This window comes from Bison bison, unplaced genomic scaffold, assembly GCF_000754665.1.
Source record: "Bison bison bison isolate TAMUID 2011002044 unplaced genomic scaffold, Bison_UMD1.0 scf7180017864456, whole genome shotgun sequence".
Lineage (NCBI taxonomy): Eukaryota > Metazoa > Chordata > Mammalia > Artiodactyla > Bovidae > Bison > Bison bison.
This window is the reverse complement of record NW_011495018.1, coordinates 10539185-10550965: the sequence shown is the minus strand read 5'-3', so window position 1 is coordinate 10550965 and position 11781 is coordinate 10539185. Positions and strand designations below refer to the sequence as shown.

Sequence of the window (11781 nt, the reverse complement as noted above, 5' to 3'; positions counted from 1 at the left end):
CCTCCACTCCCCAGAGAATAAAGAGTATATTATTTCCACACCTTATCTAGTCAGTGATCCCAGAGGAACTTCTTCCTTAACTGGTACAGATTGAAAGATGTGTTGATGGCAAACCAGGTAAATAATAGCACAGGCTACAGCACCTCGGTGTTGCTCTTAACATAGATCAAAGGGAGGCTTGGGTCAGAAGGGGCCCCATGCAGTCAGGGTCCTGTGCTGTTTGAGACCCAGTAACAGGGCTGGAGACTTGAAGCTTCAGCTCTTCACCAGCCAGCATGTTGGTCTTTCATGGGCCAGCACCATGCTCCCAGCACTTCAGGCTGCCGTGGGGAGACCCCGTCCAGGCCCCACGCTGCTGCCTGAGGTCAGTGGAGACTGTGATCTCACCCTGGCCAGGCTTTACGGTGATGAATCGGAGCTGCACTTCTGGACTGTCGCCGCCCACTATCTGCACAGCCTGTCCCAGGAAAAGGCCACGAGCACACCAGTGGCTAAAGAAGCTGCTCCTCAGGACAGAGTGAACAACCCGCTAGATATATGTTACGACATCCTCTGTGAAAATGCCTATTTTCAGGTATTATGTTTCGTATATTAAAAACCTTTAAAGCTACATCTTTCTTTGTAAGTATCTTAAAGTTGGGAAGCTTTGTACTAAGTAAAGGTCCACATAACAGAAATGAGTCCCTTGGCACAGTCACATTAAAAAGGCCTGATTCAGGACTTGAAAAGCTCATAAACGCTTACTGAGTTTTTAGTAGACATTAAAATTTTATTATTAACAGCCTTTTAATTTTGGGGGGCCTTAAAAATTTTTAACTTGGTTCATTTTAATTTTCTCATGTTATTAATTTCCTATAAATAACAAATACTTAATTTACTTGGTTTGAATTTGCTGTTCTATATATATAAAGGTAGTTTCATAATTTGTTTAACCTCCAGTAGAGTACTGAATTACACATAGGGATTTTTCTTCCAGCTCTACTAAAGTGCCAGTTTCTGTAAGCAGGCAGACTTACGCACAGATTATAGTACGTTTCAACATTTTTTTCTTCTCAAATTCTTATTAAATTGTTGGACTTCTTCTTTGACTCAGAAGTCTAAGTAATGTTTACTAATAGTTAAATAAAAGTTTTAAAATCCAGGCTCAATTTTCTCTGTTTTTTTTTTTTTTTTGCTCTAGAAATTTCAGTTGGAAAGGGTTAATCTCCAGGAAGTAAAACGGTCAACTTATGATCATACAAGGAAATGTACAGACCAGCTGCTTCTCTTGGGTCAAGTATGTCAGTTTTTATAACTCTTTTCATGTTTCAGGGAGTTGCTAGTTGATTGGTATTTTACGGCATCATTTATATCACACACAAACACCGTGCACACACACTATAGCATTTCCCTGAAAGTATAAGTGTAAATATATGCTTTCTCTCAAAATAGGACCAACAGACATTCTGAGAAAGCAAAAATGTATGGTAAACCAACTTGTAGTTTTGGCTTCCATAATGTCACATGACAGACAGGGAGGCCTGGCGTGCTGTGATTCATGGGGTCGCAAAGAGTCAGACATGACTGAGCGACTGAACTGAGGTGAACTGAATGCCACATGAGGCCTGCCTAGTTTTGTTTTGTTTTGGTTTTGTCTCTGACTAGTACAGAGCTTAAATAAGTACCTGTAAACCTGTGTACCTGTGGTTTTACATTTGTCCTAAAGAAGCAGTGTTGCACTTTTGTTCAACTTGTATACATGTAAGCAACGTGTTTATGGATAATTTTTGACAATGAAAATCTTCTTTAAACTGAAAACTTCAGTGTTCCAAATTATGAATCTTGAAAGGTTATGTTGGAGGAAAATGGCCTCATAACTAGAAGAACCGTTTCCCTTATTAGACAGACAGAGCTGTGCAGTTGCTTTTGGAAACCAGCGCAGACAACCAGCATTATTACTGTGATTCACTGAAAGCCTGTCTGGTCACCACCGTCACCTCGTCAGGCCCCTCCCAGAGCACCATCAAGCTCGTGGCAACTAATATGATCGCCAACGGAAAACTGGCAGGTGAGGCATGCTTTAGGGGTATATTTGTCAGTACTCTGAAAAATCGTGTATATTTGTCAGTACTCTGAAAAATCAGACCCATTCCTAGGAAAGTATTTGGTTATTAGGAATATTTCTTTTTGATATACCCTGGAGAAAAATAAATTATTGCTAGCAGTTTATATTATGAAAGTGTTAGTCGCACAATTGTGTCCAGTTCTTCGTTACCCCATGGACTGTAGCCTGCCAGGCTCCTCAGTCCATGGAATTGTCCAGGCAAGGATACTGGAGTGGGTTGCCATTCCCTTCTCCAGGGGATCTTCCTGATCCAGGGATTGAACCTGGGTCCCCTGCATTGCAGGCAGATTCTTTACCATCTGAGCCACCAGGGAAGCCCTCATATTAAAAGATGACCATATAATTTAGTCATCTAGACCAGTGCATTTTTAAAGAGTAAAAGGGGTGTTATTAATAATGGCTGAAATAATAGACATAAATTGGACAACCTTAAACGTTAAAACCAGTGAGTGAAATAGTCTTGACTTGTTTGTTTTCTGGACTGTATTTGTACTGCCAACCCAGGTTACTTGAGTGATAACATTGTAAAACTCTATTTTAATGCTTCATTTTAAAATTTAAGTCAGTCGTGTCTCCAGTAGGTATAAAATGTCCAAGACCAGGTGAAGTCAAATGGTGGTTTTTACCCTTCAGTGACTCGCCAGAGACAGCTCCAGCGTCACTCACGGGGCTGTTGTCTTGTCTTCCAGAGGGCGTCCAGCTGCTCTGCCTGATAGACAAAGCTGCGGACGCCTGCCGCTACCTGCAGACCTATGGCGAGTGGAACCGGGCAGCGTGGCTTGCCAAAGTAGGTGATTCTAGTAGGTGCCTGGAACTTCGGGCGAGAAAGTTCAATCTTGAATTTTTGACTCATGATTTGGAGGTGTTTTTGGGGGCTGCAAGGTGGCTTTACAAATATTTTCTTAGCAGCTTTCATCTTCTTCTTTGCGTATAAGTTACATTTCTTCTTACTGCAAAGTGGAGGTTGCATTGGTAGCAGTTAAGTGAAGGCAGCTGCCTCCTGTCCCTTCTGGGGTGTGGGCCCAGACTACACACAGCCCAGAGGTGTCCCAGGCCCGCTGATCCTGAGCTGTGGATCCCTGTCGCCTCTGGTCACGGCGCTGCAGCAGCAGGGGCTGTGTGGTAAAGCAGAGATGAGCTCTGTTTCATGGTAATAGATCCCATTTCAACTGAATTCTTTTTTTCCTTGTGTATAGTGCAGGGTGTCCTTTTTAACGTGGGCATCTTCCTCAGGTCCGCTTAAATTCTGAAGAGTGCGCTGACGTTTTGAAACGGTGGGTCGACCACCTTTGCTCCCCTCAAGTGAACCAGAAGTCCAAGGCCCTCCTGGTTCTCCTTTCCCTGGGCTGCTTTTCCAGTGTGGCCGAGACGCTTCACAGGTACACCCACTGTCAGTGGCTGGTCAGAACCACCCAGGATTTACCACTGCTCATGAGGCTCTGCCAGGAGGCTGGTAGTCCTTGATGTTGGGAGTGAAGGGAGAAGCATATACTTCAGGTTTATTTTTTAGAAAAAACCTAAAGGGAGTGGAGCAATCCATGCTTATTCATTCTTCTTTTGGTCTAGGAACTTTGCTATTTCTCTGCCAATGTTAGTCAAACCTAATAGTTACCTGTTTAAAAAGAAGTTTTAAAAAGAATTGAGGTCAATTTAGCTTTGAGTAGAACAACTGAGACAAAGGCAGAAAAGCAGGAGGAAGGGGGAAGAAAGTGTGGCAATTTGGAGGTGTCCCCTCTGAGAACCTTGAAGGGTAATTAATGCTTATCACTTACCATAGGACATTTTATTTATTTAAAACTAAGGGAAGTAGGTTGAGGCAGATATGACAGAAAGTTACTTGTGAAATCTGGACCTGGGTATGTGGATTTTTGTCCTGTCTCTATAGATATCTTGTCCTGTCTCTATTTCAGTGATTTCACAAAATTTTTATAAGAGTTAATAGAAAAGAGCAAAGGGTTGGGGCCTGAGAATTCCCCTTTCCTCTAAGCTGGGGCAGAGAACAGTGCTGGTGTGCCTCATGCAGCCCTCGGGCTTCTGTGGAGAATCCTTGTATGGAAACACTCCCTGGGATGGTCCTACCCCCAGATGATGAAAGTCACAGCTCCTGATGTGCTTTGTGTTCTGTTGAGCAGCATGAGGTACTTCGACAGAGCGGCCTTGTTTGTGGAAGCTTGTCTCAAGTACGGAGCCATCGAAGTCAGTGAGGACACAGATATCCTTTGCTGGGATGTGTTTGCTGAGGGGGAACCAGATGCCGTGAGTGGGTTTTAAGCATCCCCATTGGCTGTGCTGCCTGGGAGGAAACTATTGTATGGAGAAAGATCTGTGTTCTGACTGCCCAGAGCCAGGAAAAGGATAAACTGGAGGGGACAAATCAGAAAGAAGGTTGTTGCCCCACCAGCATCAGCTGTGAGATCAATGGAGAGCCTAGAAGGGCTGTGAAGTGGAGGGAGCCCAGATTTTGTAATGTTTTGTTTGAACTTGCAAAGAAAATAGAAGATCTAGTATAGGAAACGGAGGAGGCAGTGGCACCCCACTCCAGTACTCTTGCCTGGAAAATCCCATGGACGGAGGAGCCTGGTAGGCTGCAGTCCAGGGGGTCGCTAAGAGTCTGACATGACTGAGCAACTTCCCTTTCACTTTTCACTTTCATGCATTGGAGAAGGAAATGGCAACCCACTCCAGTGTTCTTGCCTGGAGAATCCCAGGGACGGGGGAGCCTGGTGGGCTGCCGTCTCTGGGGTCGCGCAGAGTCGGACATGACTGAAGCGACTTAGCAGCAGCAGCAGTATAGGAAAGGTATAGGAGGCTCTGCTGGAATAAATGTGTACCAGAATGGATTAAAAACTGACTGGCTGTTACCCACAGGGATGGGCTAACGTGGAACAAGACACAGCGGCACTTCAGAGAGACGTGTCATGTAGGCAGGTCATGTGTGAGCGGGAGCATTTCAGTTCTGCCACCCGTCACTTGAGTGACATGTTTCTCTTTGAAAAGAAGGAGCTTGAGAATCCTACTCTCAGGTCCTTGTGTTTGCAGAGGCTTTGTTGTTCTCATTGCACTCTTTCTTGAATTGTTACATTGTGGCCTCATATCTACATGTCATGTTTTTTATTTTTCTGTATATATTTTTTAACAGAAAATTGAACTCAGTGTCATATACCTTGGCACTGGTTAAGCTGGCTCTGATTCAGTGGCGCTGTTTTGGATATCAGAACACAGTGGAACAGGGCTGTCTAACATTCCCAAAGCGAAAGTGAAAGTCACTCGGTCGTGTCTGACTCTTTGCGACCCCATGGACTGTAGCCTGCCAGGCTCCTCTGTCCATGGAATTCTCCAGGCAAGATACTGGAGTGGGTTGCTATGCCCTCCTCTAGGGGATCTTCCCAACCCAGGGATCAAACCCAGGTCTTCCACATGACAGGTGGATTCTTTACCGTCTGAGCCACTCAGTGAGGCTGGATCTGCCCCTTAAACGCCAACCTCTCAGATTTGCAAACAGCTCAAGGGTTTGCGCATGTATTTCTCTTCTGTCATCCTTCCCTCTCCACTCCTTAAGTGCATTTAGATCTTGAAGCATCTGAGGGAATGTTAGTTGGGTCTTGTAGGAGTCGGGCTTTGGGCTCAGCTGGTGCCAGTGCAGGGACACTGCACACTGAAACCTCGCCTTCCCGCCCCCACTCAACCCCAGCAGGTGCCCTCCCTGAGAAGAGCCCCCTGTGCTCCTCCTGCACTGCCCTCCCCTGGACATTCTCCAGAGCTGGTCCTTGTTTCCGGCCTGTGGGAACCTGCTGGAGCCCTGTCTGCCCTTCTCTTCCTTAACTGCAGTTTACAGAAGCTCATCTCTGCTATATATGCAGATTATGCCCGAAGTTTAAAGAACCTTGGTTTTAAACAGGGAGCGGTTCTTTTTGCTTCAAAGGCTGGAGCAGCTGGCAGAGATTTATTGAATGAACTGGAATCCCCCAAGCAAGAACTGACTGACTGAAGAGTGACCAGTCTCCGTGCCCCAGGGCACCCGGCCTCAAGAGCAGCGGCCGGGGTGTTGGTCTGGCTGTGGACAGTCACAGCCCAGACCCACGAGGGTGCCATCCTCTCCAGGGCGCTCGTAAGCTGTTTCGCCACGTATGCCCAACACTGTGTGAGCATTTACGCTGTGAGAAGCCAGTCCTAGGACCCGTATTCATCTCAGAGAAAGACAGGAACACTTCAGATATTGAAAGTATAACATTTTATACTTTGGAGACAGCTTTAAGAGTCCCTAGAAATGCTTTTCATTTTTTTAAAACTTAAGATCCAAGCAATTGAATTGCTTTTCTCATGGACTAGATTTAAATCTGTAGTAAAAGCAGTCTGTGAGAGCTGTACTGAAATATGTGCTGTGCCTGTGTGTATATACAGTCATTCCAGGTATAAACAGAGCAGAAACATTTAAACAGTAAAGGTGATTTACCACAGCATTCCTTGTTTTCTTACCTTGAAAACAGAGCTGTTCATTTCTTGGTTTAGGCAGTTGCTGAATTTTGTAATTTCAAGTGCATAGGCTCTTAGAGAAATTGTAAGCTTTAGGTTTTGTCTGTGGAGTCTTGGATATTTGAGATTTTAGCTCCTGCTGTGATGTGTTACAGTAACCTCCTCTTTGAAGGCTCAGTGCTCTCATTTCTGTCTTTGTGTTCTTCCCATGACTGAACTATATGAAATGTGACTTATAAATTATTGCTAAAAATTTAAATGTGTATAACGTACAGAAATGATAAATAAAAAGGGAATTCATCCCAGCCAGGCCTTTGTGTCCTCTGAGCTGCTGCGCACCACGTCGGGTGCTGTGCTGGCGCCTCAGGAGTTGGTCCAGCTACCCACCCTCCAGCACTGCTTTGCTGAATCCGGAACCTGGCTGCAGGAACTCGGGGCCGCAGCACAGAACAGGGTGGAACACCTGCCGCCGGGGTTCCTGCGTGGGCAGGGCTCAGCTTGTGGCTCTGAGAGGTGAGGAAATGGCCTTCCTGTCTTTCCCCTGGACGTCCAGGGTGGCATATGTACTAACACCCACTGAGAGGTGTTTTTAGATGGAATCGTAGTCACTGCCCTTAGATATCAACCCCCCTTGAACAAGGAACTGAGGTCCGTGGAGAGGAAGGGCCTGTCCCAGGAATGCTTGTTCCCAGCCCAGTGCTTTTGCTACATGTCCTAAAAGAAACCCAGAATCCGTTCATTGGTCCTGTAACTGGTCACCTCCTTGCCCTTTCTTTGCCTGGGTAGGTTCCACCAAATTTTTAAAGGCCACAGGCAAACCCAGCTCTCTCTATATTGTTTAGTAGTTAAATGATTGTCAGGATGGACTTTATTAATCTAGCTATCAACTAGCTAAGGGAGAAAAGAATGCTGGCTTTAGTAAGCAAAGAGAAAGAAGTAGAAATTCCAGCAGAGGGCATTTGAAAGTTCCGTGTACTCGGGATTGGAGGCCAACAGATAGTCGGTGATCCTTTGCTGGATTGTGGGAGTGCGGAGAGGACCAGGCAGAGCAGCTCACCAGAGAGTCGCTCACTACCTTTCCCTGTTCTGTTGCTGATTGTTTTGCAGATGGTGACCAGCCCTGGGCCTCCCTGCACTCTGGCTTTAGGTCTTTACATTGCTTTGAAAGTGGGAGCAGGACATTTTGTTCTCCCAAAACCAATAATGGAGCAATGTCAATACCAGCCTCATGTCCCTCCCAGATGCGCCGGATCAGAAGTTCTCTACAGAGTAGCCCTCACCTCAATAGAACAGTGCCTCTCTCGGCTCTTGATTGCCTGGAGATTCCGTCTTGCCTGAGGACAGTCTTAGGTGTCTATGATTCCTGAGCTTGTGATCACCCAAAGTATTTCATTCTCCTCAGCAGCACTTTGCGATTTAAGTAAAGTATTCAGGTACACACTGGCAGTTATTCCATCTAGAATAAAAGAATTCTGCAAGGCAGAAATAAATGACAGACAAGTGAAAATATTCTCTGAGCCAATAGGGCTTTATTTCTTTGGGATCTTGCTTACAATTGATTTGACTGACTCAAAATGACAAATTCTCATTTTGTGAATGAAAGAAGTCCCTCAGTTAAAACATAAAGGCATTTTAAAGGCTCTGCTGCTGCTAAGTCGCTTCAGTCATGTCCGACTCTGTGTGACCCCATAGACAGCAGCCCACCAGGCTCCCCCGTCCCTGGGATTCTCCAGGCAAGAGCACTGGAGCAGGTTGCCATTTCCTTCTCCAACGCGTGAAAGTGAAAAGTGAAAGTGCAGTCTCGTCCAACTCTTTGCAACCCCATGGACTGCAGCCTACCAGTCGTCCGTGGGATTTTCCAGTACTGGAGTGGGGTGCCATTGCCTTCTCCGTTAAATTGGCTCTATCAATACTTGAATGTGCTGGTGTTTTTAAAAGAGGAAAAGCAAAGGAGCTAGGCTTTAGGAATGCAGTTCTCCTGAGAACTGCTGGAATCCAATTAGATGGGCAGGTCCAGTGGGCACTTGGATGAGCATATTGCCCCGTTGTCTTTCCTGTCCTTAAAGGTTCCTTGTGTTTGCTCCATCAGCCATGTTAAGACCCACACAAAATAACACCATGAAAGTCCCACCTCTCTCCCACTGAGATTTTCTGTGCCTGTGGCTCTCAGATGAGTCTCTGCGGGCATCTTACTTCAATATTTGGCTCTTTTACCTAAAAAGGCCGACTAACACTACTGACCCTCCTTATTTTTTTTCCGGGACACTGAGAAACATGACTTAGTCAAGGTGAAAGTAACTGTTCCAAGTACAAGAGAAGGAAAGATATTCTAGGTTTCATAGGTGATTTGGGTTTATTTTTAGCAAAGCCAAGTGCAATTAGGCAAGAAGGCTGTTAAAAACCCTGTGATGTACAGCTTCAGAAGGACTGAACAAATAGTTAAGAATTTAAGATCAGATAAAAGAACATTCTCCAGTCACTGCCTTAAAAACGTAGCTTGGACCAGTTTTCCCTTGTGTTTATGGCCTTTATGAAACTGAAGTAGGGTGGGCTGGTGTGGGCGGATGGTGGGGGGCTGCACAGGAAGAGACCTCTCATCAAGACCCACAAGGTGAAGAACTGCAAAATGCAACCTGCAGAGCTGAGCCCACTCCTTGCCTGTTTCGTAAATAAAAGTTTCACCAGAAAAACCACGCCCATTTGTTCCTTGTCCGAGGCTGCTTTCCTTTGACAGATTTGAGTACTTGGGACAGAGACTGTGTGTCCTAAAAAGCCTAAAATATTGTACTGTCTGGCCTCTTATAGGAAAAATTCACCCACTGCTACTCTGGGTCCATAATGCCAACTTGAGATGGAGCTTCAGCAGCACCCAGTTGTCCTTGTGGGTGCAGACCAGTGGTCCTCCTCTGACGAGGTGTGAAAGTGTTAGTCACTCAGTCGTGTCCAGCTCTTTGCGATCTCACTGACTATAGCCTCTGTCCACAGAATTCTCCAGGCAAGAATACTGGAGTGGGTAGCTATTCCCTTCTCCAGGGGATCTTCCCAACCCAGGGATTGAACCTAGGTCTCCCACACTGCAAGCAGATTCTTTATAGACTGAGCCACCAGGGAAGCCCTGATGCACTATAACTTAGCTTTTTTCAGAAAGATGTTATTAGCATCATCCCAGAGCTTCCCTGATAACTCAGTTGGTTAAGAATCCACCTACAATGCAGGAGATCCTGGTTTGATTCCTGGGTCAGAAAGATCCCCCGGAGAAAGGATTGGCTACCCACTCCAATATGCTTGGGCTTCCCTTGTGGTTCAGCTGGTAAAGAGTCTGCCTGCAATGCAGGAGACCTGGGTTCAGTCCCTGGGTTGGGAAAATCCCCTGGAGAAGGGAAAGGATATCCACTCCAGTATTCTGGACTGGAGAATTCCGTTAACTGTGTAGTCCTTGGAGTTGCAAAGAGCCAGACACAACTGAGTGACTTTCACTTTCATCTGACTCATGGACCCCAGTTCCCATGGCAGTGGGTCTGGGAAACTACATAGAACATGCATCACTCATGCTGACCTAGTCTTATTTTTGACAGTTCTGGGCAAACAGATGGTAGCTGATGATAGCTGACATCAACAGGTGATAGAAAATTTTAAATCCAAGAGCGGTTTCATTATCAGCATTTTAAAATAAATCTGTTATACTCCAGGCACCTCCTAATGTGTTCTGCTATAGTAAGAGCTCACTTTATTCCAATATTTTGACGTTCTACCATCTAGAGCCTTAGTGCTTCAGGCAGGGTGAAAGTGAGTGTTAGTTACCCAATCATGTCCGACTCTTTGTGAGCCCAGGGACTGTAGCCCTCCAGGCTCCTCTGTCATGGGATTCTCCAGACAAGGATACTGGAGTGGGTTGCCATTTCCTTCTCTAGGAGGTCTTCCTGACCCAGGAATTGAAGCCAGGTCTCCTGATTTGGAGGGAAATCACTCAGATTGTTTTCTTAAAGAACCAGCTGTCCAAGGACAAAATATAGTTCTACAGATTAAGTTCACTGCCCCGTGGTCTAGAGCTCACATCAGCTGGGAATGTAATTGAACAATAGGCCCTTGCTAAAGTTGCTAATGTTTGGCAAGAATAGGCCAAGGAAAATAGACTGTGTCCCATGAAGCAGCTTGACAGCTGTCCTGGAGGATAGCATTCTAGCAAAAGTGTAATGGTAGTTAATTCAGGATTTTTTTTTAATTTTATTTTATTTAACTTTACAATATTGTATTGGTTTTGCCATATATCAAAATGAATCTACCACAGGTATGCGTGTGTTCCCCATCCTGAACCCTCCTCCCTCCTCATACCATCCCTCTGGGTCGTCCCAGTGCACCAGCCCCAAGCATCCAGTATCGTGCATTGAACCTGGACTGGCGACTCATTTCATATATGATATTTTACATATTTCAATGCCATTCTCCCAAATCATCCCACCCTCTCCCTCTCCCACAGAGTCCAAAGACTCTGATCTGTTTGTGTTCTTGGAAATGCCGTGGCACATTGCAGAGGGCCGACTGGAGCCACCCGCTGGCCAGCAGAGTAACTGTCAGTCAAGCCCTGGGTTTTGCTTTTTGTCTCTGCAAGCTTGCTCAACCGTGCTTCTGAACACCAGTGCCCACAGTGTGGAACAAAGAGGAAAGCGTGGCCTGGGGAGGGCGTGTCCCTGCCATCTAAATGACTGGCCTTGACCTTGACAAGCTTTCAACTGAGCCTCGTTTGTAAGAGGAGGATGATACTGCCTGCCTCCAAGATGGTTGAGCGAAGATGACAGGTGACAGATGAGAGGGCTCACCAGTCTAGAGGCTGCTCAAGTCTTTAGAAGTCCTTCAGGAACGTGTGTGGTCTGCCCGCGTCACTGTTTGTGAGAAGACGGATGACACTGTCAGCTCGCACTCAGGACTGAGAGTCGTTGCTTGTGTGACACAGACCAGGAGCAGAAATCAGAATGGGACAGGGAGGAAGGGAGAGAAGGGAAGTGACTCTGGGCATCCCTAACATCACCCACTGGCATTGTGGAAAACTTGTTTTGAGCAGAAAGGACTTGGTCTGGAGCCAGAGTGGACCTCCTTCTCTCTGTGAGGCATCTCCAGAGACCTGCTCCATCTGCTTCCAGCGGTTCCTTTCTGACCGTCTCCTGGACACTCAGCGAGCCTCCTCCTGCCTGAGACTCACCTCTCCT

At 46.0% G+C, this 11781-nt stretch overlaps 1 protein-coding gene across 3 annotated transcripts in view; it reads left to right on the top strand.

The window, feature by feature from the left end:
* WDR11 (WD repeat domain 11) overlaps nt 1–6882 on the top strand; it is a 59164-nt gene extending 52282 nt beyond the window's left edge. For all 3 annotated transcript variants that reach the window (XM_010859244.1, XM_010859243.1, XM_010859245.1), the window contains 7 exons: nt 397–574; nt 1181–1276; nt 1882–2047; nt 2794–2891; nt 3338–3483; nt 4237–4316; nt 5938–6882. In XM_010859244.1, the coding sequence (XP_010857546.1) occupies nt 397–574; nt 1181–1276; nt 1882–2047; nt 2794–2891; nt 3338–3483; nt 4237–4316; nt 5938–6092 (919 nt within the window). In that variant the 3' untranslated portion in view covers nt 6093–6882. The remainder of the gene's footprint in view (nt 1–396; nt 575–1180; nt 1277–1881; nt 2048–2793; nt 2892–3337; nt 3484–4236; nt 4317–5937) is intronic.
* The last annotated feature ends 4899 nt before the right edge of the window (nt 6883–11781 follow it).